The 26,379-nt window shown below is 45.9% G+C and overlaps 3 protein-coding genes across 4 annotated transcripts; 1 reads left to right on the forward strand and 2 right to left on the reverse strand.

Annotated features, from left to right (window-relative positions):
• Positions 1-217: 217 nt before the first annotated feature.
• On the forward strand, positions 218-17,730 carry LOC109466022 (protein PRRC2C-like). The gene is made up of 23 exons (XM_019763546.1): positions 218-386; positions 3,819-3,990; positions 4,187-4,358; positions 4,527-4,626; positions 4,919-4,958; positions 5,076-5,198; positions 5,420-5,661; positions 5,898-6,223; positions 6,341-6,440; positions 6,616-6,723; positions 6,874-7,089; positions 7,325-7,790; positions 7,920-8,126; positions 8,350-8,541; positions 8,701-11,217; positions 11,531-11,685; positions 11,965-12,154; positions 12,286-12,884; positions 13,095-13,175; positions 13,392-13,818; positions 13,980-14,120; positions 14,475-14,635; positions 14,937-17,730. Exons 2-23 carry the CDS (start codon positions 3,876-3,878, stop codon positions 16,572-16,574), a joined length of 8,316 nt encoding a protein of 2,771 aa, XP_019619105.1. The 5' UTR covers positions 218-386; positions 3,819-3,875; the 3' UTR covers positions 16,575-17,730.
• A 396-nt stretch (positions 17,731-18,126) lies between these two features.
• LOC109466025 (queuine tRNA-ribosyltransferase accessory subunit 2-like) lies at positions 18,127-23,265 on the reverse strand. Of its 2 annotated transcripts, none has more exons than XM_019763550.1 (12): positions 23,168-23,265; positions 22,368-22,598; positions 21,919-21,982; positions 21,599-21,703; positions 21,009-21,182; positions 20,584-20,683; positions 20,330-20,403; positions 20,032-20,083; positions 19,570-19,618; positions 19,130-19,339; positions 18,660-18,782; positions 18,127-18,458 (listed from the first exon to the last, which is right to left on the reverse strand). In XM_019763550.1, the coding sequence occupies exons 2-12, from the start codon at positions 22,568-22,570 to the stop codon at positions 18,341-18,343; spliced, it is 1,272 nt and encodes a 423-aa protein (XP_019619109.1). In that variant the 5' UTR covers positions 22,571-22,598; positions 23,168-23,265; the 3' UTR covers positions 18,127-18,340. The 2 variants fall into 2 exon arrangements, with proteins under 2 accessions (XP_019619109.1, XP_019619110.1); XM_019763551.1 differs by having other exon boundaries at positions 23,181-23,254.
• A 1,002-nt stretch (positions 23,266-24,267) lies between these two features.
• LOC109465952 lies at positions 24,268-25,706 on the reverse strand. The gene is made up of 2 exons (XM_019763441.1): positions 25,185-25,706; positions 24,268-24,849 (listed from the first exon to the last, which is right to left on the reverse strand). Exons 1-2 carry the CDS (start codon positions 25,698-25,700, stop codon positions 24,268-24,270), a joined length of 1,098 nt encoding a protein of 365 aa, XP_019619000.1. The 5' UTR covers positions 25,701-25,706.
• Between the last annotated feature and the right edge of the window lie 673 nt (positions 25,707-26,379).

Below are 26,379 nucleotides of genomic sequence, written 5' to 3' on the forward strand. Positions count from 1 at the left end.
GGGGTGTTCAGGTCTAGATTTTTATTCGATTTTTATGCTCATACATAATCAACAAAACTATTATTTTGATAAATATATATAATACAATTAGTTAGAACAAGTGTTATAAATCTCAAAATCACTGCTAACTAATCTTATTAAAAATTTAATAATTACCCCTATTTTATAAATAGAATATCCAGGCGCGGCTTGAGAAATGCATTGTGGGATGCTATGACGTCTTCGAAATTTGTATTATCATAATTTATGCATCCTTCATTGGGACGCCATCTTGGTTCGCCAACGTAGAGAAAATACTAAAAGAAAATCCAGTGCCATCCTTGGATAATTCGACGGTATTCGCCGTAAATTGTCTCTCAGACATAAACCCAGAAGAACGGGCCGAGGTAAGGCTGTATATTTTGTGACTTTTCAAAGTATTTTGTATCAAAGAATCTGTTATTTGCCAGACATCGTTCCCGACACAAAGCCGTCAGATTTTCGGCCTTGGGTGGAGAACCGATCGTAAAGATTGATTGTGCAGGTCGAAGTATTGGGCATACGTGCCTTTATAGGACATTTGTTGACTAAGAAGAACGCAACAAGTCGGTTGTGTGTTGCCTGGTCGCTCTGTGGAACTTAGAGGAAACGTTCTGTCGACAGGAAGCAACTGTTCCCGATGAGGTCACTTGATCAATCGCCCTGATCAGCTTCCAGTTAATGAGCCAGAAGTGAACCTGTTGTGGTCTTTAGATTTTGTCGCTAAAACTTTTTCCACAAAGTACATAACTCATTTGTCACAAATAGCTCTTATCACCATTCCCAGTTAACCAAATGACGCACGTAGTAAAAATATACAGTATCAATATTATGAGGTGACGGACGCGTCGCATTCTCCGCTGTGAAAAATATTTTCCTTGACTACGTGCGGGCCTCTTTCCGTTGACAGACGGAAAAACAGCGATGTATTTTGTGGCTATATGACTTTTCGCAGTAATAATGTGACAAAATCCGTACAGATTTACGTTAACGTCACTTGGTTATGGCAAATTATTTGTGTAAAAATTTATATTATGGCTTGGGATGGGGAGGGGGGTGCTATATCAGAACATGTCACAATTTTTTGACACGGGATGTGTATTCCGATTCTTGATTAAATGGTTGTATAAGCAGTTTCCTTTGTTCATCATACGGTATAGTTTCTGCCCATCATAATCAATAGACTAGTATTTACAGCAGCTGTTCAAAAGACCTACAATAAGGGACAATTCTCTAGAAAGGACAATAACAAATTGATTGGCATGAACAAACAGGGCTAGGTCTGAAGCTGGCTCATATTATTTTTGATTAACCTTAAGTGAATGTTAAGATAACTTCTTCCTTCTTCCCATATAAGCCTGCATTCATGCTATTGAATATTCTGGATGATAATATCATTTGCTTAGAAGTTTGATGGAAAATTGTGGACCCAGTTGTTTGCATACCTAATCATGATTTTCAGTGATTGGGGAATATAGTCATATACATGTCTGTATGTATATGATTTACACGTGTTCCTCTGATTGTACAAGTTGTTTCCTATGAATAACTCCATATAGCACTCCAATTGAAAGAGTGTTGCATATGATGATTTACATTTTGGTGACATCCCAGCGGTATGGTCCACTGGGAAGGGTCTACATTATTTATCCATTGTGTGCCCCCAATAGGCCCATTTACCTCACTCCCCTGTAAATAGACAAAGATCTGTCACCAGCCTTTGTTCTATATGAAGCTGGCAGGTCTATTATTACAGGGAGGCTTAATATAATTGCTCCAGCTTGAATACTGTTGACATGATGTTACAAGTACAGACTAGATTAGTTGAATTTCATGTGACAGTTGGCAACAGCTTCAGCCGCTTTGGAAAATTTAAAGAATAAGAGAACATGTAAATGATTGTTTGGTTCAGGATGGAAACTAGTATGGTTTTGAGTCCCTCACATCATAGGTCAAGCAGGTCACAATGGATTCCTATATTTGACCTTGGTATATGCATGTAAGTCTGTTCATTGATGCCTGACAGATAGGCCCTTCATGATGCTGCATGATTTGAGTATATATCATTTGACTCATAGCTAGCATTACTGATGTGCCTTACATGTAACTAGTATACTGGAAATGGTAAAAACCTACTCGATTTGCATCTTTGAAAAAGTCCAATCATAGAGACTGGGGTTGAGATATTTGCTTTCCATCCAATTGTCAAACCACTTGAAGTACACATCAATGATTGAGAAGACAGCCAGGAAATAATCTGTAATCTTATTTTTGTGAACACTTGAGGATGAATTTTTTTGCTCTGATCTTTTGGTATTCCATGTCTGATATGCCATCTTTTGTTTACACCTAATATAGAAGTAGACTGTCAGTCAGGCTCATTAAGACCATCAACTTGGAATATCATTCTTACTTATTTATATTTATGGATTTTGCTACATCCCATAGCCGAATATGCAGCTGAGTCCATGGAAGGACCACCTTGGTTCCAGTTCTGCTTTCAGTAAACAATACATGGTTGAATGAACAGTACTAGCTGTAGTTACACATCCTCCTTCGCAGGGCTAAAATCCTCCGGTTCCCTTCCGGTTTTAGCCCTGCTATTTACCGCTGACAGTTTGACTTCTGGTGACGTCACCGCCAAACTGCTGTCAGCCAATCAGAGAATTTGCGCACCGAGCTTTGCGCAAAAACCGCAAAGGTCGCTGGGAACCTATTAGCCAATCAGGTTACGTCTTACATTCCCATGTTGGGACAGGCCAAGATGGCGGCTATTACAGATACTAGAAGTTTCGTGCGAGCCGTGCAAGAGTCGAGCCGTGCAAGAGTCGAGCGGCTTCGTGAGCATCAGCAGTCGATGCTACGGGCGCTGCTTGATGGCAGAGACGTTTTTCTGAGTGTGCGGACAGGAGGAGGGAAGAGCCTGTGCTATATGGGCTTCTCAGCAGCGGCCAAAGCCCTGGCCAAAGCCAAGACAGAGTTAGGGCAAGCCCCCCGACATCTGATTGGTTTGTGCCAAATAAGGCAAGCTCATGAATTATTTATAAGTGACGTCACCAGAAGTCAAACTGTCAGCGGTAAATAGCAGGGCTAAAACCGGAAGGGAACCGGAGGATTTTAGCCCTGCGAAGGAGGATGTAGTTACAAGGCAACTATATCTGCAAGGTCTTTCTTGTTGTAAAGGTCTTACAAAATGGCTATTCTACAGACTCAGAGCCTTTCACCCTTCCCTGCTTTCTTCTTTAATTACATGTCATTAAATTTTCTTTGCTTCCTACTCCTTCATTTAGACAAATTATGGACCCCCCAGGGCACAACTGGCTTCACTTTCTTGGAAACTGTTGCCAGTTCACTTGCATTCATTGCTCGAAAGGCTATGATGATGTAACATCAGGAAATGGTAGCCTGCTTACAGATGTGTGTACTGAGGTTTCTTCTAAAGTGGCAGAAGTGACACAGCATTTTTAATCTTGATGGTAGTTTTTGAAAGCAGGATGACATGAAGCCTTTTTTGTCCTTTACAATGCATAATTGAAAGTCATGGCTGTGCTGTCAGCCCATGGATACTAGGTAAATATTAATGACAGATTCATTATTGACCAGTATGATGGGCATGATGCCAATTTTGTGTGACCTCTGGACTGTTCTCTAATTGTGGGGTCCAGTGTACCCTAGTCTACTGGCGTACATCAGGAGTTACATACATAATGTATTTTCCCTCTAACAATATTTTATGAGTTGATCTTACGGTAAGTTACCTTTGACAAATGGACTAACAGATCTGTTTCATGTGATTGCAGAAAGAGGCACGTTCATAGGGTGCCGTTAGTGCAGCCACTCGATGACCTTCATTCAGGATGTCCGAGCGCTCGGGGAACACCGCCAAGGGGAAGGATACTGGAAAGAAGTACTCCCAACTCAACCTATACAACACTTATAAGGGCAAGAGTGTAGAGCAACAAAAGACAACAAGTACGTTAACCCATTTTCCCTGGTGAAGGCTTCAGCCGCTTGCTTTGAATGAAACTTTACAAATTCTGGCATTTCAGCTTACAGTTAACTTCTCAAGCTCAGATCATTTTGTTCGACTATATAGATGCTATAAAACCTTAAGTTTGTGAGCCTCTTCATGTAGCAGTTGCTAATAGTTTCTCCTTTTTTTTTCCAGCAATCAAACATGGCTTACAGAGTCTTGGCAAGGTGGGCACCGCTCGTCGGATGCCCCCACCGGCAAACCTTCCTAGTTTGAAAAGCGAAAACAGTGGAAACGACCCGAACGTGAACCTTGTGCCAGCAGGAGGGTCAGGATGGGGTGCTTCAAAGGACAAGGACAAAGACAGGTATATTTCTTTTATTAAGGGGACATTCTGAAAGCATCTGGTGGATAGATTGTGAAACAATGATTTCTTAATTTCAGTCCAAAATTGTGTAAGTTTGTTAAAACTTAGATGTTTTTATGGTAAATTTGTTATGATTCTGACGTGTTGGTCATTATGTGTTGTCTGCAGTACTACTTCTTCAGCAGCCAATCAGCAGCCGGAACAGCAGCCGCCGCAGGCTTCACAGCCGTCGGCAACCTCACAGGGGCAAACTTCCACAGCACAGAAGGTAGCTGTCCCTCTCCCGCACAGCATTTCATCTGTAGGGCTCTGAGGACTGTCACTATCAGTGAAGCATCCAGACCTAGATACCCAAAATGCTTCAGCTTCACAGAGAGAGATAGAGATGCTATATAGAGTGCCTGTCCAGAAATTTGTAACATGAGGGAATAGTGAAATGCTATCATGGAAGTTTTGCATAGATTGGTTTCAGTATTCCATAGTAGTAAAACTTGAATGCAGTAAAGCACTACATATAGTATTGGACTAGTCTTGATAATTCTGTTCATGTTATTTTTCAGACATGGAAACAGGCAGGTGCAAAACCAGAGAAGAAAGGAGGTAAGTTACCATCTATGAACATAAAATGTCATACAAAGTCAATGTTATTGTACAAAACTAGTGGAAGTTACGAGCAAATGATGATGTGTTCTGATGTCAAATCCTTCTCTGTTGTAGGTGCTTTTCCGCAGAATTCCCAGTACTTCAACAAAGAATTCCCGACCTTGGGGAAAGAAGAAGAAGAAAGCAAACCTGCCAAGGAGCAGCAATATGGCCCTGGACCAAGCCTCCGCCCTCAAAGTTAGTATTTCTCACAGTGTTGCCTAGTGCTAATGAAAAGGAAATATATCATTGCCATGCAGTATCTTTGAAAACTTGTGTTGTGGTTACACCAGACATTGAAGAAGTAATAGTTTAGTCAATGATAACCACAGATTAGTTCAAATATATGGTGTCATAATACTCATGGCAATTTTGGTGTTTTTTCCCTGTCTTGACCAAAAGTTTTTTTGTTATTCTAGACGAGGGCAGCTGGAGAGCAGGAGGTGGTTCAAACCAGAAAGAACAGCCGCCGAAATCCGATCCGGACCAAGGAAATGGTACACCATCCTCCCCTGGCCAAGGTGGCGGTGGAGGGGCCGCCCCAGCCGGGGGCCCCCCTGCCCCTGGCCGCCCAGGCATGGGGATGAATGGTGTACCCCCGGGAGGACCCCCTGGACCCGGAATGCCACCTTATCCCCAGTATAGAGCAATGCCACCTTATGTAAGTACCAACTGGCAGTAGGCTACTGTATCATCTTTTATGTTTTAAGATATTTTCTATCTTAAAGGAAAATGTCACTCTTGTGCACTCCAGTAGTAGAAAACAAAATCACTTGATGTGGTTGGCAAACAAGCCATGTTTCTAGCAAAGAGTGCCTGGACAATCTTTTATTTTCAGTATTTGAAATGCACTTTTTTCATGCTTTTGTCCTAAGCTTTTTTTATGGCCTTTTTCAGATGTATGGCCGTTTTCCACCTGGAGGTTTTCCTCCTAACTTCCCTGGCATGCAGGGAGCCCCCAGGTACCCATATCCCTTCCCTGATGCCCGTTACGGACCCCGCGGACCTCCCCAGCACTCCGGCCGACCACCGGCGGAGGGGGAGGACGGTTACTCTCGCCCCTCGGTGGTCCCGGACTTGAACCAGCCCCTGGATAACGATGACGACGGTGGCTGGGCGGGGGCACAGGAGGAAGTGGACTACAGTGCAAAGCTGGTCTTCTCTGATGATGAAGATGCAGAGGCTAGCTCTTCATCCCACAAGAAGTCCTCCAAGGAAGGCTGGTAAGTACTCCCTTAGGTAAACATGTTTCTATATTTCAGAAAATTTGACAGCTTTGATGTTTGCTCTTAAGTATTGCTACATAATGAACGGACACATTTTAATGGTGTTCCCCATAGGGATGACAGGTCCCAGGATGACAGGCCAAGAGAGCGGTCACGGGAAGACAGAGGACAGGACAGGAGAAAAGACTCTGAGAGCTCTGACAGAAGTGGAAAGGTACATGATGTTGGAGATTCAGGGAAAATCCCCATTTCTGCTATCTCAGTTATTCAAATATATACACTCTGTTTTAAAGAATATCAAAAATGTGGGAAACAATGTCGTGCACATTAAGGCCATTATGAGAAAAAAATTCAATGAGTTAATGTACCTTGCTTGTCTGTCACCACAGGACTTAGAAAGGCCAGGTCCACCAAAGGAAGCCTGGGCACAGCAACAGATGTCTGGCAGGGGACCTCCTCCCCCTGCCGGCCGCATGCCTGCTGGCATGGATCCTCAGGTAAGCATGGCCACATGCATCTCCATGTTCTTTATTATCATTTCTGTGATAGTTTGTTGTGTTGTCACTGAGTTCCATCAACTTACTAAGACTAGTTTCAGATTTGTTGAGTTTTGATAGAAGAAACACGTATTTGCTGTATATTTGCAGACATGGAGCCGCATGCAAGCCCAGTGGGACCACCGTGGACCTCCTCCACCTGGTTACTATCCCTACCCCTTCCATGGCCAGTACAGAATGCCCCCTCCTGGGCCCCCTCGGGAGGGCATGCAGCCCCCCAGAGAAGGCATGGTGCCCCCTGCTGAGGGAATGGCAACTCAGCCCCCCAGAGAGGGAATGCCAGTGCCTCAACCAGGCCAGCAAAGAGTGAGTATTCTCCAATACTGTCCTCACACACAAAACTTCAGTGATGGCTTAATTGTCGAGTAAAAAAATGTTCGAAGGTCTAGGGGTTTTTTTTGTCTGTTGTACACAAAGCTGTAACAGATACCATAGAAAGTTTGGACTTAGTGGTAGACATCTTGGGATGCTGGAATAATTTTAGTGCTAATGTTGACAGTAAACAAGGCGTCATAATAATGCAGACTATTTGTACCCACAGCCTCCGTACCCCACTCAGCGCTTCCCTCAAGGTGTTCCCCCTGCTCAGCAGCAGCTTGAGAAGGACGTGGAGGAAGTTGGGCGCAAAGCTCGCCACAACAAGCCCGTGTCCGATGAAGTTGCCGCCGCCATCGAGCGAGCTCGCAAGCGGCGTGAGGAGGAGGAAAAGCGGGAAGAGGCTGAACGCAAGAAAGCTTGTGCAGAAAAACTGAAAAAGCTTGAAGCAAAGATGGGCCTGAAAGAGGAAAAGGAGGGACAGAAGAAGGAGGGCGCAGAGGAAGAGGAGGTAGCTGATGAGAACAAAGAGAACATTGTGAACGCAGCATCAGTATCTCCCAAACCCCCTGCAGAGCCCACAAAGCCGGAACCTTATCACGCTGGACCTGAGACAATCGTGAAGCGTCCACGAACGGAGAGCGAGAGCAGCCGTGACAGTGGCAAAGGGAGGGAGAACTTCATTCCTCCCAGTGAGTTTTACATCCTGACTGTGCACATCTACTCTTGTACACATTTTGAATTCCACAATGTATTGTTATCTCTGATATACAAAGAAGTTCAAGTGTGTTAATTGGCACTTTTGTTATCTGTTATGACAGGTGGACAGCAGGCATTTGGGGAGCGGGGACCAGGTGGGCAGCATCCCAGCTACTCTCGGCAGTTCCAGAGGAACCTGCCACCTCGGTTTATGAAACAGTACCTGCAACAACAGCAGCACCATCAACATCAGCAACAACAGCAGCAGCAGCCATCCCAACCTCCCCAGCAGGAGAACAGACCTCAACCACAAGCTGCTGCTCCTGGAGGTACTCTATCTTCTTCACATGCTTTTGCATATGCATGATTGTTTAATTTTGATGTTTGGTCACTGATATTTTATATGGGTGTGAGTAGAAAGAAAAGACTGATCTGTGTGATTTAAAAAAAAAATTGTAGGCAACCATTGATTTGGAACTGCTGCACAAGTTTTCTTTTGTACAAAACCCTTTTGACAAAGTTGATGAAGTGCTTTTTCTTCTTCTGTACCAGTCCCCCCTCATCATGCCATGGGGCCAGCTCCAGGAATGGCATTCGACCCTCGGATGGACCCACGGGACCCCCGGTTGTGGGGGCCGCCACACCACCCTCACATGGGCATGCCTCCGCAGTGGGACCCTCGTATGCAGCAGAGGATGCAAGCCATGGAGGGCCAACATGTCATGGCACCCTTACCTCCGCAAGGTTGGTGGTCTTCTCTTTATCTTGTACTCAATTTGCAGTGCAAGTGCCAAACTGCACTTCAGTGACGTTTCACAACTTCTTCCTGTGTCATCTTTTGAGACCCATTATGTGTGATGACTGTGTATTGTAAGTTGCTGACGTCAAGGTTTCTCTTTTCAGTTATACCACAAAAGAGAATAATGCGTCGAGACCGCACAGACAGCATGGGTTCTGGGTCAGATAGCCACGATGGTGACCGTCGCACTCCTGAACAAAGAGGGCCAACTCCCAACCAACACGAGAGGGACGGCAGGGGCCCCTCTCTACCGCAGGTCAGTGAGAGGCCGCAGCAGGAGGAGCCCAAGAGGTCCACCGTCCAGCAGGACCCGTTCGAGGAGTCAGAACGTTCCGAGGAACTGAAGCGGAGTGATCGTCTGGAGAGAAGAGACCACCAGCGAGAGGACTGGAGGTTACATCATGACCAGCCTGCTGCGGATGCTCCCCAGAACGAAGACCCCCAGCGGAGTGAGAGAAGAGCCCTCAAGAGGTCGGCCTCAGCTCTGTCCAATACTTCCAGCCAGTCTGATGAACTCAAGCACAAAAGCGAGCCTCCAAAGATGCCACTTTCCGATACTGCTAAACCTGCCGGGGAAGACGGAGTAAAAGACCAAGCCAAGAGCAGAGATTCATCCCGAGAAAGCTCAGGCTACAGGCAGAGGCAGGAGTACGAGAGACCCAGAGCCTACCGTGACAGGGACAGGTCTGGGCGCCCCAAGCCTGAACTTCGAGACAGAAGACTTGCCGATCGGGACAAGAAGGACAGTAAACCTGACGGTTCCAGATCCGGCCCCAAGGATACCGGCAAGGATCGCAAGCAGAAAGAAACCTCTGAAAAATTGACCGAGCCAAGTGCCAAGCCTGTGTCAGCCTGGGAGAACAGAAGCAGAACAGCAGAAGTGGTGAAGAAATCCACCACCGACGAAAGTAAACCAACAAAGGAACCTGCAAAGGAAGACAACAAAGAAAAATTGGAGTCCAAGGATAACAAACTGCCAGCCAAACCCGACAGACCTCACGACAAACCGGAGAGAATTGAAGACAGACCTGTACAAAGAAGAGAGGAGTCGAGGCAGGACTTCCAACAGGACAACAGGCCTCGCAGAAGAGACGACCGGCCCGAGCGTCCACCTCCCCAGCAGCGCAAAGATCGTTCCAGAGACAGACCGCAGCGAGATAGGACATCATCTCGAGGCAGAGGAGCCAGAGGTCCCAGCTACAGGGGCACCTATCCTACAGTAAGGGGGAAAGGTCGTGGGCGTGGAGACTACAGGACTGGACGTGGAGGACCCAGCAGGCCATTCAACAACCGAGAAAAATCTCTGGACGACAACGCTCCCAGCGGCAGCTCCGATAACGATGAAGCCCCTCAGCGCAGGAGAAAGCCTGATGAAGTGAGTGATGTTGATAGTGATGTCGAAAGTGCGGAGACCATCAGCGAATCCTCACACAGTGCCAAAGCCTCGGAAGAGGACCTGACGAGGGACAAAGAAAAGGGAGACAAGGAGAAGTCTGAGAGGGAGGGAGGCAAACACCCAGCCGCAGACACAGTTAACAAAGGGTTCTCCAGAGATGCCAACAGGCGAGGACGGGATGACAGAGGTTTCCGAGCCCGAGGAGAGCCCACCAGAAGAGGCCGGGGTGGGAGTGCCCCAGTCCGCGGCTCTGGCCGAGGCATGCCCAGATTCGGCAGCAGAGGACGGGGCGGCAGCGCAGCACCTCCCAGGAATCACTACGAGGAAAGGGATGACAGAGAACACAAAAACTTTGACATGAACAAGAGGGAGGAGGGTGAAAGCAAAGATGACCACCGCCCTAATAACGACCGCCAAAGAAACAGCATGCCGCGCAAAACTGATGGTAGAGGTCCTCCCCTCAGAGACAGGCCTGACCGGGAGAAAAGAAGGCGACCTCCCCGACCAGAGAGGCCTCCACGGTTCCAGCGTGGTCCTCGTCCAGACAACAGATATCGATCAAACGATAACCGTGGTCAGGGTGCCGGAAGACCTCCTCCCAGAGGCAGCGCTTCTGTAAACAGTCTCCCCAATGCTGTGACCAGTAAGCCACCTCTACAGAGGCAGAACTCAGCAGGCCAAGTGGACGAGGTGGAGGAGTGGGAGACAGCATCAGAGAGCAGCGACTTCAACGACAGGAAAACCAAGGACACCAAGCCAGACTCAAAAGATGCCAAACCCACATCTGCACAGATGAAGAAGGAACCCCAAGCCAAACGCACTTACTCAAGCCAGCGACCGGGGAACGAACGACAGAACCGTCGGGCCGGTGACGGCCCAAACAGAAGAGACGGTGGACCTAACGGCCGCCCCGATAGGAGACCTCGTGGTGACAACAAAGACGGAAACTCCGGAGGGAATGGTGCTAACAGAAAAGGTCTTCCCTCCAAACCACCAGCAAGCAACAGACGCATGGACAGTACCTCTGGATTGAGTGCAATAGATACCAAGAATGTCAGCACAGTCTACCGCGTGGATGAGATCATCCCCACGGACCCAGTGGCCATCCAAGGAGCACTGCGAGACCTCCAGAACCGCAGCAAGAAAAAGGAAATCAACGGGAAGACCAAACCCCAGCAGGAGAAGGTGGACAAACTGGCAGGGATTGATATCAACAATTATGCAAGTAAGTAATAACTTTCCCTCTTAATTTTTTGGTGTCATAGGGTCTTGCTGTTATGGCACATATAAGTGTCCCTATAATAATCTTGTTGATAATAAAAGACTAAATACTACTACTGGATCCTACAAATTCCCTTACTGTATCAGCAATTTGTTCTGTCATAATGTTGCCCTGTTCTATTCTGATCTATTTGACTCCACTGTGCAAGCTTGTTCTCATCTTCTACCTATTCAGTATCACAGTATCTTGAATTTCATTACCTGAGTTCTACACTGTTGAAGTGCAGTTTTCTGACACAGTACTCCTCCGTTTGCAGGTGTTGTGGTGATTGATGACGTCCCAGAGATGACAGACGAGGACCCTATAGCACTGCTGAATGACGAGGGCTTCACGGAGGTCATGTCCAAGAAGAAGCAGAAGGCCCTGGCAGACGAGGAGCGCCGCCGCAAGGAAGAGCAAATGCTCAGAGAGGTAAAACCAGATACATTTTTACAATACAGATCAGGTGTTGTGTTAAAGACGTTCATTTGTCCTATTTGATTCTGAGCCAATGATGTTGTTTCATTCCTACTGGCATTGCTAGTTTGAGGACATCACAACTACCACCCTTTTCTGATGGCTCATTTTGTTCTCAATCGTACAATGCTTTTGTTAACAATTTCATGTACGATGTCTCAAAAGTGTTACATAATGTGGTTGACATTAAAACACACAAATGGAGATGAAAATACAAATATCCATTCCCCGCAGGCCCTTCAAAAGGCGAGGCAGAACAACATGCACGACAAAGGAGGGAAGAAACTGCCTCCTCGGTTTGCTAAGCAGATGAACAGCACGACCGCCACAACCAATGGACAACCACCCCTGAAGATCGACACATGGGATGCAAGCCAAGCAGACAACATGACAAAGACTGAAGCACCTGCTGCAAATAATAAAAGTGAGTGTGTTACATGATACAACAATATGTATGCTTGTTATTACTGACTATTTACGATGGAAAACATGTAGGTTTCATCCTAATGGTTTGTTGTGTTTGACAGTAATTTTTGTCCTTCTTTTCCCCTGTAGATGTGAGGTTGACTCCACCGCCGCCGCCATCCGTGAATGCTTGGGACAAGCCCATATCATCCATCAACACTCAGTCCCCAATCCCGCTCATCTCGAGCCAGACGCCCACAGTTACCACCAGCACACCTTCCACCACTCAGAACCTGCTGAACAAGGCCGTGGGTGCCGAGCGCACGCCCGACAAGAAGGCCAAAATGAACCAGCACGACAGTGGCGTGGACCTGAGCGTCGACTCTCGTGGCTCGTCCCTCTCATCTTCCCAGCGAAGTTCGCCTGAAAATGAAGAGCACAAGCCTTCCCAGCTGGGGTTGGACCCAAGCCTGTTGAACCACATCGGGGAAACTGTTCCTGAGAAGGATGGAAAACACTCGAAGGGTGGACAGGAAGGCACTGCTGCTTCAACGCTGGAGCCTCCCAAGCCCCAGAGATCCATGCGTCAGGACAGGGTAAAGGACAGGTCCCTGTCAAGCACCAGGTCTAAGTCCTTTGACACCGCAAGAAATCACAGCGCCGGTGACAGTGGTCCAGACAGCGCTGCTAAAGGGAAGGAAGGCTTCCCCAAGAAGTCAGCTTCCTTCGACATGGATGATGCCACACAGGTACTGATAATTCTGTGTATTGTAGCTTTTCTATCTTTCCTGCTGCTTTCAGACTTCCTAAATCTGTAGACGTCTGTCACTGAAACACTGTAAAATGTAGTGTGCACAGTTTTCCCATTGTAATAATGCAGTCTCAAAATGGACAAAGAAAGGCTAACTAACTGTCAAGGGTACCAAACTGCAGCTGTCTCTTGTTCCACTGCTGCATAGGTACCTACGAGTGAAGGCTCTGTAAAAGCACCTGACCAGGCGGAAGGTGCTGTTGATCAATTCCCACCAGACACTCCAAAGGTTTGTTTGCACCCTTTCCTCTAGTCTCTATCACGACCTCTAACTTCTTCTGTCTGTTGATGTGAGTGATAATGCATGCAGCATGTTCCTCTTTCAGGTGGTGGGGAAAAGCCAGATCAGTCATCTTCAACCATTTCTGAAGACAGGATGTTGCTCTTGTTGTTGGTAATATGCAGAGTGTGCAAAATTGCTAATGAATAATTGTTCCCCTTACAGGGTGGTGGTGATGGTGATGAGTTGGCCTCCAGTGTGGCGTCCACTCTGGACATCAAACCAGACGTGTCCCTCTTGAACGCTGGGTCCCCCCGTCCCGTGGACAAGACGAAATCTGGTCTCCCCCAGTCCATCCCCATCACCAAGGGTGTGACTGCCGGTATCCAGTCCCCAGTCTCTCCAGCGACCGCTGACCTGACCTTGAAAATGGAGCTCGGAAGGAAGGCTTGGGAGAACCTCCCGCCTGTTATGGAGCATAGTGTCCCTTCGCCGAGCTCTGTCACGCCGTCAAGCAACCAGCCCATGTCCTCCAGCCCCTCCATCGGGGCTTCCATAGGCACCACGGACACCAAGACCTACAGCACCTTCTCAACTGTATCTGCCGAGGGCCCGGGTGTGGGCAACGTTAGCTCTGATGGAGGGAATGCAGGTTTGTGTTCATCTCTTCATCTGAATACACAACAGGATCAGATCACCTCATGTCTCAAATTGTGGGCAATGCTAGGCATGATGCTCAACAACATTCATACACGTGTTCATTAGCACGAATGGTGACTTGAGGTGAGATAAATACTGTTGATGTGTCCACAGGATCCCTGTCTCCTATTGTGTCCATGCCGGTGGCATCAGCCGTGACCACCAGCTCCATCCAGCAGCCCTCCATGAAGCCCAGCAATGACCAGCCCAACGTGGCTAAAGTCAAGCCTCAGCAGTTACAGATAACATCCATGAGTAAGTGATTCTCCAGAGGACAATACACAGCTTGTCCTCGCAACAGCGTTTTATGGTCGTACTTTGCAGTGCTTTCAGTATTGGTTCTTCTGAAAATAGTTTTGTCTAGTTGTTAAAGCATAGGGTGTTAGTTTCTTTTTACACCATCGTTATCGACTAGCACCTGCTTACGTTTCAATATCTATCAGACACCTTCCTCAGAGCTTCTGACTGAAGTACTGGAGAGCTGCCTACATCAGCGTAACGTAAAGTGGCAAGAATTGGCAAAATGCCTCAAAGTATAAGCAGGTGAAAGTCTATAACGGCTGTGTTAAAAAGAAAACCTAATAGCTTATGTCCATTTGTACATTACAGGCAGTAGCTCATCCTCGTCCATATCTGGTGGGAGCTACCAGGCCCAGTTCTCCAGCCAGGCTGACCAGATGCAGAGTCTGCAGGCCTTCAGTGTGACCAAACCCAGCCAGTTTCAACCCTTCTATGCACTGGACACCACTCAGCTGTTGCCTCAGGCACAGGTTGGTCACAGTAAAACATTTCATTATGGTTGGTGGCTAGAATACGATTAATCACCAATAATAATCTAACAGTAGTATGTAAACATGTTGCCTCTGAAAAAGCCACCCATGTTGATTGTGTCATGTGGTATTTTAGAGATGAAGCTAATCATTACTAGAAATGTTCCTTCAAGTTAACTTAGGAATGCGTAAAGAAGAGTTGCTAATAATGATATGCAAATAGATTGAAACAAGATACGTGTATTTCTGAATGTATCTGCTCTTTGACATTGTGTAATTGAGACGTCTTTGTGTATTCCAGGTGCTGGCCAGCCTTCAGCAGCAGCAGCAGCAGCCTGGCACTGGGTACCAGTTCCCCATGTCCCAGCCTCAGCAGCTGCAGCCTCTTCTCAACACCACCTTCCAGACACAGTTGAGCATGAACCAGATCCAGCTGGGGGTGAACCAGACACAGTTAGGCATCAACCAGACACAGCTGGGGATCAGTCAGACTCAGCTGGGGATGAGCCAGGGCATGCAGCCCCCGCCGCCCCAGTCCCAGGCCCAGGAAATGTTCCAGTCTACCGCGATGCAGGGCTTCCGTTCCCAGCAGCCGCTGTCGCAGACCAGTTTCTCCCAGGGATCCATGCTGATCTCGGGAAGCGGAGGACCTCTGATGTCAGCGTCGGCGTTTAAGCCCCCTCAGAACACGGCATCGAATCTCCAGTACGGCCAGACGCCAGTAGGGGCACAGCCTTCCCAGCAGGTGTTCCTGCAGTATGACCCGACCCAGGCCAACCAGGGCCTGGCGGCCAACACGTCCATCCTGAGCTCTCAGGTGTTGCAAGCTCGTCCAGCGACCCTCCAGCAGCCGACCTCTTTCCTTCAGAACCAGCAGCAGTCCCAGAACACGTTCTACACTGCAGCGCCGTCGCCGTCCACCCAGCTGCAGCAGCCGTCCTTACAGCTGGGCCAGTTCTCCCTGCAGGGGTACCCCAGCACTGCGGCTGCAGCTCCACAACAACTACACATTCCATTACCACCCTCTGTGCAGCAGCAGCAAAACCAGGGACTGAAGTCGGCACTGGAGGCCATGGCACCAAGCATTGCCGCGGAGGTCAGTCGGCAAGAAGCCAATGCAAAAGTGTACGGTGTCGGGAAGGACCACGCAGGGAACGCTACGCCGCCTACGAGCTACACGCCGAAGAACGTGACTCCGACGTCGAGTCCGTTCCGCCCAAGCACGACCAGCCCATCGTGGCAGACTGGAACGAGCGGGTTATCTCAGTACCAGAAGCAGCAGAGCCACCTGCGGCACTCGCAGCCGCAGTACCAGCACCAGGCTGCCTTCCCACCCACGGGGCAGCAGAAGTTTCAGGTGCTCCAAGGGGGAGGGCTCCCCACTCAGCTGGGGGCAACCATGCTCGCTCAGAGTGCAGGATTGGTGCGGCCTCAGCAGGCCATGCAGCAGACCATGCTGCAGCGAGCTCCGCATCACAGTGCTTACCCGGCACCCATCCAGCGCCCGACCATCCCCCTCCCCAGCCAGATCCCTGGAGTCATGACTAGTGTCCCGCGGCAGCAGAGGCCTGTGACGGGGATGCCAGTGATGCATCAGCAGGGGCAACAGCAGCAACAACAACAGCAGCAACCTCGACAACAGCAGGGACAAACTGCACCAGGCACCTCGTCAGCCCAGCAGAAGCTAAAGGATGCCCAGGCACGTCAGAGAGCTGAGTTGCTGCAGCATGCCCAGAAGTTCCTTCAGCAGGGGAAACCTTCAACCAAGTCTTCTCCCTCACCTGTCACCCAGGACGAGAAGGGAGACAAAGCCAAACCAAGTCCAGATGCCATGGGTGCCGCCTCTGCTGGGAGCACTAGAGCTGAGGACACCCATGCAGCTGCCAAACCTGATGAAAAGATGAAAGAAGGGAGCGATAATAAGGACGGCTCCAAGTAAATCCAACACTCTGCCCTGTATCAGAGATAGATGTTACACTATACAGTATATATCGAGGCTAGCAAAGGGTGACATGCCATCCCTTGAGGAGGAGGGAAGTGCATGTCTTGCAACAGAGAGAAATGCCTCGGAATGTCCAAGCAGGCATTCAAGACTTTCTTCTTATGAACGTAAGAAACTATTGTGTGTCGTTTTCACTGTGACTGATTACATGTGAAATTTTCATTGTGGAGTTTCCAGTGGATTTCATGTCCTTCAAGGAACCTATCACCGAATTGCTTAAGCTGCAACAAAATGAGAGAGAGAAGTCACCAACCTGTCTACCATAGGGTGTTCTAGAGGCTGCAGAACCCGTGGTGTTAGTGCGATAACCACAAGCTCTCCCAGACAATTGGTGTCAAGAGAAATCTGTCGAAGCAATCTTTAAGAGACTATTGGACTCTCAAGTTCTTCTGTGAAGTGGAAGTAAATACAGGCTACATTGCCCCTTTAGCCTAAAGATCAAGCAAGGATTTGACTGTTGAAGATATGGTACATGATGTATAAAGGTAACAGCTTACTTGCAGTGTTGGTGTAAGCAGTCTATTTTCATCGCCCACTGTTGCTTATCCACGTGTGTATGTGATAGTACAATTGATGGAGGATTTGACTTTCCGTTGGCGCCAGTTATGACATGTATGATACAAGCACTACTATTTGTCAAATATTCTACATTGTTGAAGATTCATTTCATGTTAGCACCATGTGATCAGTGTCTGCAAGTATGTATGTGTCAACACTGCCCTTCCATGAACTGGATTTTTGCACTGTTAGTTCATGAACATGCACAGAGAATGCTAGAATGAGAAGGAAAACTTGTGTATAGCTTATAGCAACATAGGAAAAGCTTTATCTCCCCGGGAGGTACCACTTGTTTCTTCCAGTAGGTGTGGAAGAGTGAAGAATAAAACTGGAATGTAGTTAGAAGCATGGGCCTGCCTAAGGAGTCTTGAGTTGAATACACAGTACCTTGTAGGTCAGACCTGTGGAAACAGTTGTTCAGTACCATGTTGAGAATTTATAAATTTTTGGGAAATGTATTGCAGTGTACAAATTTCTACATGCTATAAGCTTCAGTCTGCACTAAATAAAGTTACTTAATATGCAGTTTTTAAAATGATGTTTGTCAAGTCAGGTTAACTATCTTCTTGCCAGTGAGCTGGAAATTCCCAGTGACAAAATGGGTATTTCTGACAATTGTGGAGCCCAGGAGCAGACATATTAAAGTACACTTTCAGGACAGCCCAACCCCAGCCCATTTTACCTTTACATTGACTAAACCTATCCTTTTCCTTGGCTAACTCTGCTGCACACCCATTTAAACTCACTCTGTTAGCCATTCTAGTTATTATAGTTTACCAGGACTTCTATACTCCCCCCTCACCAGCTTGGTATATTATATACCAGTATCAGCTGTTGACTGCTGACAGTATAGACCTATCTTCTTTCTCTTCGAGAAAGCTTAGCTGAACAATTAATTTTCCTGAACAAAACAAGTCTTCTCAAAATGGTGGATACATTTTATTCTGGCCAACAAATTAAGGAATGGTTTATATCACATGATTGATAAGTTACATTGCCTCGTCCATGTAGGAGGTAACAAATTCACTAGTCAAGGAGACCACATCATTTACTGTTTAATGACTTTAACATTGATGAAATACATGTTTATTGGTCATGACTCACTGAAGAACTAAGTCATTGAAGTTGGTGAGGAACATCTACAACTATTTGCAATTGGTCCCTTGACTTTGAGTGACAGTTGCCTTCAGCTCCTGGAATGTCCCCTGTTGTAGTGACTCCCTTATAGCAGTGAAGAAGCCAAAATAGTGATGGAAGTTGTGCCTGCAGCAACAACAAAAGATGAATGTAAACATCTGCATATTTATCAGCTTGCTTACCAGGGAAAGTACAAAATGTACGTAATATCATAACAATCAGAATATTTTTAGGGTAGGACCTACTAGGAAAGAATGACATACAATTACAGTATGAGAAAATAATTTTTTGGTAATATCCGAAGTCAACGAGAAGAGTAATTCTTACATCATAAGGAGCACTCTAGCCAGGAGTTCCCCAGTCTGCAGGAGGTGGTGGATGTATGCTCGGCTGTGGTTCTGGCAACAGTAGCAGGAACAGCCTGGCAGAACTGGTCTGAAGTCCCAGGCACTGCAGGAGATGTGTGGGTTTGAAAGATGAAGTTGGTAACCCAAAGGAGCCATTCTTCTATTTTCCTACCCTGAGTTATCTCTTTTAGACACACCTCTCGCATGCAATCTATAGAACTACGTGTGCCCGAAAAGTTCATTATGTGTACTAAAGCGCTGTATTTATTTTTTCTCCAAAAATTACCACATTTGCAGTGACTGTTGTCGTTGTACCCATAAAAGTTCATGAGTAAGTGCTGTATTTATGGTTCCTCCAAAAATGATGACATTTGCAGTGACTGCTGTCAACATCTGTCTCCATCAAAACGTTAGATACCACTGCAAATAAAAAGTTGAATTTTGACTTACTACTTTTCCCTGTCATTAAGATCTATCTCAAACATAGTCCTCTGTGGCAGTGTGTCTTCGTTCAATCCCCGAGTCTGTTGGTTTTCAGTGGTTTCCTGGCTGGAATCATCCAGACTGTGTATCATTGTCTCATCACTAACATCTGAGGCTGCTCTTTTGGAAAATGGAAAGACAAGAGCACAGCCTCTCTCTGTAACCTGGAAGGGAAATCTGTACACAATGGATTAAGGAATAGCTTTCGTAATAAAATGATAATGTTACATGTATCAATTTTTGTGATTTAAAAGTCTGCAGTACTGGATTGGTTTGAGAATATTCTAAGACTCAATATTAATAAGAGATGGTGTGCAATAGATTACTAGGTGAAAGGTTATTGATCCTTAAGCATGTGTGTCTTACATTCATTTCGTAATATTAACCAAAATCAGCAAAAAGGATACGAGCTGTCAAAGAGGTCCACACCACACTCAACAGCCTCCAGAACCTCATCTGTATGGAAAAGTATCAGATCATCAATCACCTATACTATACTATACCTGGAGGTATGAAACCTTACATTTCTTCTTGTTTAGTCATAAACTTGTGTGCTTGTTTTCCAAATTTGTAAATAGACTGCACAGTACACATGTATGCTACGTATATGTATGTCTTTGCGGCAAATTGCAGGCAGTCACTATGTCCATTAATTTTATTATTTTAGTACACTGTTGCTAAAGTCTGTATGATGATGTCCACAAGTGACTGGTAAAATCTTACTCCTCCCACTAGGACAGAATTGTTCTGGATCAAGCCAAATAGTAGATTACTACACTTAATAGTAGATTTGCTTTCATCTGGCTTCGATCCAATCAAAGCGAATTGACTAGTATTCAGCTCGATCCCGACAAGGGCCTTAAACATACCTGGCCTGCTAGCAGCATGAATGATCCTGGGTTTGTCTTCAGGTAAAACTTCCTGCAGCATTCACAAAAATAGAAGCATGTAACAACAGACATATACTATTTTATAGAACAAGGCTGACCCAATCATGGTAACAATAGCAATCTACATCTATGGTTGGTGGTGAAATATAGTTGCCTTATTACTTTTTTTAAATCACAAATACAAATGTAGTTTGTGTGAATTACATATATCACTTCACCCAATTCATCAAGTTTTCAAACACTGATAAAACAAATAACAGTCAATATTTGTATTTACCAAAACAGCTTTCAGAAGATTCTTTCTGGTTTCTCTTTCCATGGCAAAGCTCTGGAAACCATCCAGTACAAAGCCTAAAAATGTCAATATAACAGCTTACATCTTACATACATCAGGAATGTAAATATACAACAGATACAGAATGTGTAATCCAATGGTTGAAAAAATTGTCATAAAAAAGCATAATAGGGTGCATAGATAGCTTTTGAATTCCTGAACAAGGTGAAGAAGAAACATGAGAAGCTAGTTCTTACCAGCTACAGGTCTTTTACATGTCTCCCTTGCAGACCTCAGCCTTTCTTCCAACAGATCTCCACCTTCTATCACACCTAGGATTTCTGAGCCCTTTAACTCCTACAAAAAGATGCAGATCAGTAGTAAAACACAGCAAAGAATTCATAAACCTTTACAGTTTCCATACACACAAATAATGCTGTCAGGCACCAAACTTCTTTCCTTCTTGCTTCTTTCTAATAGATAAAGCTGATGGCCTATTTTCCAGGGTTCTGACTACTATCACTCCATAATTTGCTTAGATATTCCCCTAACAAGACTGATTCCCAGGCTAATCGTGGCATACATGTCGTACAATAGTAGGACTGTTTCTTCATTCATTTCATATACATGTTTGAAAGTGTGAAACATATTCATAACATTATTTGATCATGTAGACATTTACCTGTGACTTTTGATGGATTTCCAGACACTCATCTAAGAAGTTTAAGGTCCTGTCGACAGACTTGCGCAGCCTCTTGTTGGAGGTGTCTGGGGAAGTGGTGTCTCCATCACACAGACACTGGTACCAGTCAGGACAGAAAGCCTTCTGTATGGCCATGAAGTCTGCTACCTCTAACTGTATGTGGGGGTGTGAAAGAAAAAGCACGTCTTTGGATATATAGTTTGCAAATACACTAGCCAGGGTAGCTCTGGAAATAAGCGCATTTGGTGACAATAATTCATGTATGCCCTCTCGATGAGGGCATATATAATGTCAGCAAACATGCACGATTCAAGAGCTGCCATGGCTACAAATAAACTGTACATACTATTTCATATGTGATGATTTTGGAAGAGCCTCAAGCACAGAGGCTTTAGCAATGCCATCTTCCTCAATCCTGTATAAAAAGTGCTAAAGAAACAACAAAAATCCATGTTTTATAATGTCAACTTGGGAAGTGACAAGCTAGTGGCACAGCTTAATACTACTAAGTACTAGAGTAGTATATCTACTGGTATGTATTCCAACATCATTCATACACTGACATGTACCTTTATCCTCCCCCCTGACCCCCACACTGACACCCCCTTGTTGAAGTTGTATCCCGTTGCCTCCCTTACAGCTGGGTCTTGCACAGAGCAGTACTGAAAGAAGTCCTGAAAGAACAACAAGGACAGCAGCAAGATTTTCAAACAGGATACACAACACTTCATGTATTAAACTTCAGTTCTTTAGTTAGTGATATGGCACATGTACTTCCATTTTACTGTTTTGAATTTATGAGACAACATAACATTAATCATTGAAGTAGTCTTCATAATTTCAACAAATGATTTCATGGTACATGCAGTATAATGCAACACATTAATACCTCCATGCCGGTGAATTTTCCTATTCCCTGTTGAAAGTCTTGTACAACATGATGCTGCTCTGCCCTGACATACACAAAATGTACATGAAATATTGGTAAGACAATAGTCACAACAATTGAAAGGTGTGGTGGGTTCTTAAACTTGTGTTGGGTGTGGCTCTCCCAAACACGGGACCTCCATTTAGCGTCCTATCTAACTTCTAAGGGACTTCCCTAACTGACGCTATTTACTCATTTTCATCTGACTCATTCTCAGTGAAATGAGGAAAGTCATGTTACTAGTAAGTGCTTTTCCAAGGGCATAACCTCAGGGCATGTCAGGGTATTGAACACGGGACCTCTTGGTGGAGAGATTACTGCAAAAATAGATACCATCATGATCATTTCAAGATTTATGGAAGACACAAAATAAACCTTTGTGACATATGTTATACCTAGCTGATACTCACAGTGTAGGCAGAGTCAGCTGTGCTCCCGTTGGCAGGCCGTCCACCTTCTGTAGAACGTCATACGTCAGGTGTGGCGCTGCTCCACACCGAGTGTACAACAGGCACCCGGGGAACTCCAGAACTCTGTTGCCATGACGACCGAGTTCTGTGATGGACCCCACCCGGCAACCGTTGACAACATTGGACAGTACGACTTTCATCATGGAGATCTACACAAGCTATGATGCAGAACTGAGAAAAAGGGGGAAATCATGTCCTGGTCACTGGTAGCCTGGGTGCCAAACCCATATATAGCACACTGGACACAAAGTATCTCTGTGAGCCTGGGTCTGGTAGAATCAGATGGACCTGCCAGTCGAATGCTCAGTATTTGAGCATAAGGCCCCATTGGTGGAACAGCAGGAAGCAATTTTACACCTCTGCTATGATTGGTTAAAACCTAATCCTAACCCTTCCTGCTGTATCTTTGAATCTTCACCAGTGGCCACCAGCAGATGAGATAAAACTGTAGATAAGGTGTATTTGGCCTGGTGTGTTATGGGACTGTTACCTAAACAAACAGGAAAGCCTGTGTTGTACACTACTTCTACGGTTAAACTAAGTTCTGCTGTTATTTTGCAACAAAAAAGTTGTTGGGCTACCTAACGTGACATACTAGTAAATGTGTAAATGTAAGTTTGCCCCCCTCCCCCTCTGTTGTTTTTCTGATGCTTATGTGCTCAACTGATAAGAACATAACGTAATAGCCATCTATTTTCAATCTGTTGTACTATCTGCACTCTCAAGCCGATCGCACTTACAGATCAAACTCACAGGACGTCATAAAGGTGATGAAAAAGCCAAAACTGGGGCAGACGAAATTCCGTGCGATTTTTTCATGGAGGCAGCCATCTTGAATATTTCCCACTATGCTCTGCGCGGAAGTAAACAATTCTCAGTAACTTTTCGAGCCGCCCAGACCGTTGTGTTCAGTCCACAGACATAAAATACAGAACTCCAAGAGGGTTAATTTCCCAACGATAACCAAACTGTATGTTTATAGAGCTAACGTCAAGCCGAATATCGTTGAAGGCACGCCGGATTTCAAGTCAGAGACAGATACCCTGGTGCATTTGTGTTGGAATAAAGTTTAGTATCGTATAGACGTATACTACAGAGAGACAGATACGTATACCGTGCTTTCAAAACCCCCATTGCACCATTTCCCTTTGTTCGTACGATGTTTCTTAGCCTCTTTCGCAGACTTGTTGGGCGGCGGCATAATTTTTTTCGGTGAGGGACCCGAGTTATGCCGCGGAGGGACGACTTTGTCGCCGATATACTTTTTGCCATGGCATGGAGAGAAGGTTTCCCGCTCCAACAACCTTCTCCGTTCTCTCCGTGTCCATGGCAAAAACTCTAACAATGGCTGTTCTTTAAATCAAGGTATTGATAAAACCGTGAAACTTTTTTAAGTTTTGCTAGCATTTACTCACTGACAGGACGAAAACAAAGGCAGAAAAGTTAACCAGCAGTCTCGGTATCTTTATTTGAAAATAGAGCACTAGCGCGCATATAGCACTTAGCATATTGGAATGAATCTTTACCGTTGTAGCATCTGCAGTAAGTATTTCTAAGGTTGAAATTACACAGAGTTAAGCTGATGTAAAGTTCAAGAAACCACGAAATCAACTGATAAGTCAGACTCAAACGTGAAACTTTGCCCGACAGTTTAACAGTTGTTACAGCAATTAATTGTATACGTAGTAATGAGCGCACTCTTAATAAATCTTACATCTTTCCAAGGTTAAAAATACAAGATTTATGATGGCTAATCAGTATGAAATGTACGACACATTTACATACACATCGACATTAACGTTATACTAGAGCGCTGTACAACAGTTCTATCTACGTACAGTTAGCTCAGAAGTTTCTCCCTCCAGTACTCCACCCATGGCTTTTCAGAAGAACTCTTTAGATTTAGCTCTTCTATTTTACTCACACTACCAAATCTGTTCCTTTCTACAGCAGCCGGTGGGGCGCTTTGAGCTCTGGCTTTCAGTCGCCTTTGTCTTTCCTGCATGAGACACTCGTGTTTTTGTCTGTACTTTTTCCGTATGAAGTCCTGTTCCGCAGGACTCAGCCGGTGCATACTGCTCTTCTGGTTTTTGTCCCCTCCGGCATCAAAGAGGTCTAGTTTCTGATGCAACACTAGGATAGTGGGAGGTGTGACCAGTCTCTTCTTCTGAAAAGGGTTTGGTTGAGAAATGGTGGTTGCCGGAGGTACACTGGGTCCTACGCTACCGCTCTTTCCTCCATTTTGCGCAGGTGTTGCGAGGGACCGCACTTCGACCTTCATCGGCGGGCGTCGGGTCTCGTCGGAGCTGGACGACACGTCGGAAATTTCCGAGATCCTGTCGCTATCGTCGTCTCCCCAAGCCGTTCGGTGACCCTGCGGCTGGGCAAAGCTGACTCTGCTCTGGCTTCGTGGAGGCATGGCCTGCATGAAAGAGGAAACAACGTCGTTCGTCATTTTTTTTTGCCCTTTAAAATCGATTAGCTCTGTTTCATTGTCATGCACGCATTTCTAATGCTTGTTCTAGTAGTATTCCTCTAAATGTCATACGTTGTGTACATTGTGATGTTTACTTTACTGATTGAGGTATTGGCTTGTCTGTCTGTGTGTTTCTGCACTCTCTCTCACTCACTCGCTCACTCACTCCTTGGTCTAACGCATAAAGTCACCTCTGCAAAATAAATGAGAATAGGATCTCTAGACTTCTGTATCCATACATTAGTCACTTCCAGTATCTTCCTCACTATAGTTGAACTAACCTTGCTTAGACTGCCCCTGTGTGATACCCTCGGTTCCGACATTGGCGTCTGCGCCCTCTCGGCGGGCCCCTGGGACCTTGGGAACGAGCTGGTGGCCGGCCTACCCAGGGACGTCCGGGAGAACTGTGACGTGAGCTGCGCCCGGCGGGACCTCCCAGAATCCGTGGTCTTAGGCCGCTTCGTGTTCGTTTTCGTCCTGTCGTTGGCCTTCTGCTCTATTCGTAGTCTCTTATTTCTTTCCTCCTCCTCCTTCTTCGCCAGTTTCTCCTCGGCGATTTGGCACTGTCTGGCGTAGATCCGGGCGAGCTGGTCGATGATCTTCTCCTGGGCCAGGTCGTACTCGTGTAGGTTTCTCCTGCGCATCCACTCCACGTGCGTGTACTCCTTGTCCAGGAACACCCTGTCGATGCGGTTCTTCCTCATCTGGTCCTCCATGTTCTTGTGCTCCTGCCGCCTCCGCTGGGCCTTCTGCTTCTCAAACTCCGCCTCTAAACTTCCGCCCATGCTCCGGATCATGATTGCTGCCGAGTCGTGCTGCTACTCAGAGTTCCGAAAGTGCAAACCAGAATCTATTTGTACTCGCTAAAGGTATTGAATCCAGACCCTATTGTTATTTTAAGGAGGCAGCAAACTTGGAAGTCTCTCGGTAAATATGTCTGCGGCTCCAGGAAATTGTATGGTCTTAGATACCCCTAGCAACGTCATCAACAGTCGTCAAGCCATTTTCGTTGTGCGTCACTTCTGAGCATCTGCAGCAAAGACATTGAAAAGCCATCGTTAGCACAGATTATATTCCAACATGCACTAAACCATCATTAGTTATCGTCAGGAATACACAGGATACCTCATACAGGCAGAAAGAACTCAACCCTATCATGTTGCATGATGCATAGAGATGTCAATGGCAGAATTGAACGCATAGAAAACACATTAGCTCACGACAGACAGACTCTGAATCATGTCCAGCTCCATTACATCAGTCTAAAATAGAAATCAGGAATAGAACCAAGGGTCCAGTGAACTCCCTATCACCAACCTCCTGGTTAACACTTGACCATGGCACAAGCCGGATGGGACACAGTACACAACCTCTTCACACGAAGCTAGAACGATAAAGACCTTCTAACGTAAAACGCTGTGTATATATATGTAGACGTGGACAGATGAGAGAAAATTCGTGCTGTCACAGCGTGGA

This window comes from Branchiostoma belcheri, unplaced genomic scaffold (assembly GCF_001625305.1).
Source record: "Branchiostoma belcheri isolate BF01 breed outbred unplaced genomic scaffold, Haploidv18h27 scaffold16, whole genome shotgun sequence".
In the NCBI taxonomy this organism is placed as follows: Eukaryota; Metazoa; Chordata; class Leptocardii; order Amphioxiformes; family Branchiostomatidae; genus Branchiostoma; species Branchiostoma belcheri.

Bases quoted from the DNA above. Each gene is read 5' to 3' on its own strand.
- LOC109466025 (XM_019763550.1), bottom strand. From the start codon at position 22,570: ATGATGAAAGTCGTACTGTCCAATGTTGTCAACGGTTGCCGGGTGGGG. The intron at 20,404-20,583 runs GTAAGAACTAGC...TGACATTTTTAG, and splicing joins ATGTAAAAGACCTGTAGCTG to GCTTTGTACTGGATGGTTTC. The intron at 18,783-19,129 runs GTAAGTCAAAAT...CATCTCCTGCAG, and splicing joins CTTAATGACAGGGAAAAGTA to TGCCTGGGACTTCAGACCAG.
- LOC109466022 (XM_019763546.1), top strand. From the start codon at position 3,876: ATGTCCGAGCGCTCGGGGAACACCGCCAAGGGGAAGGATACTGGAAAG. The intron at 5,199-5,419 runs GTTAGTATTTCT...TTGTTATTCTAG, and splicing joins ACCAAGCCTCCGCCCTCAAA to ACGAGGGCAGCTGGAGAGCA. The intron at 6,441-6,615 runs GTACATGATGTT...CTGTCACCACAG, and splicing joins GCTCTGACAGAAGTGGAAAG to GACTTAGAAAGGCCAGGTCC.
- LOC109465952 (XM_019763441.1), bottom strand. From the start codon at position 25,700: ATGATCCGGAGCATGGGCGGAAGTTTAGAGGCGGAGTTTGAGAAGCAG. The intron at 24,850-25,184 runs GTTAGTTCAACT...TCTTTCATGCAG, and splicing joins ACAGGGGCAGTCTAAGCAAG to GCCATGCCTCCACGAAGCCA.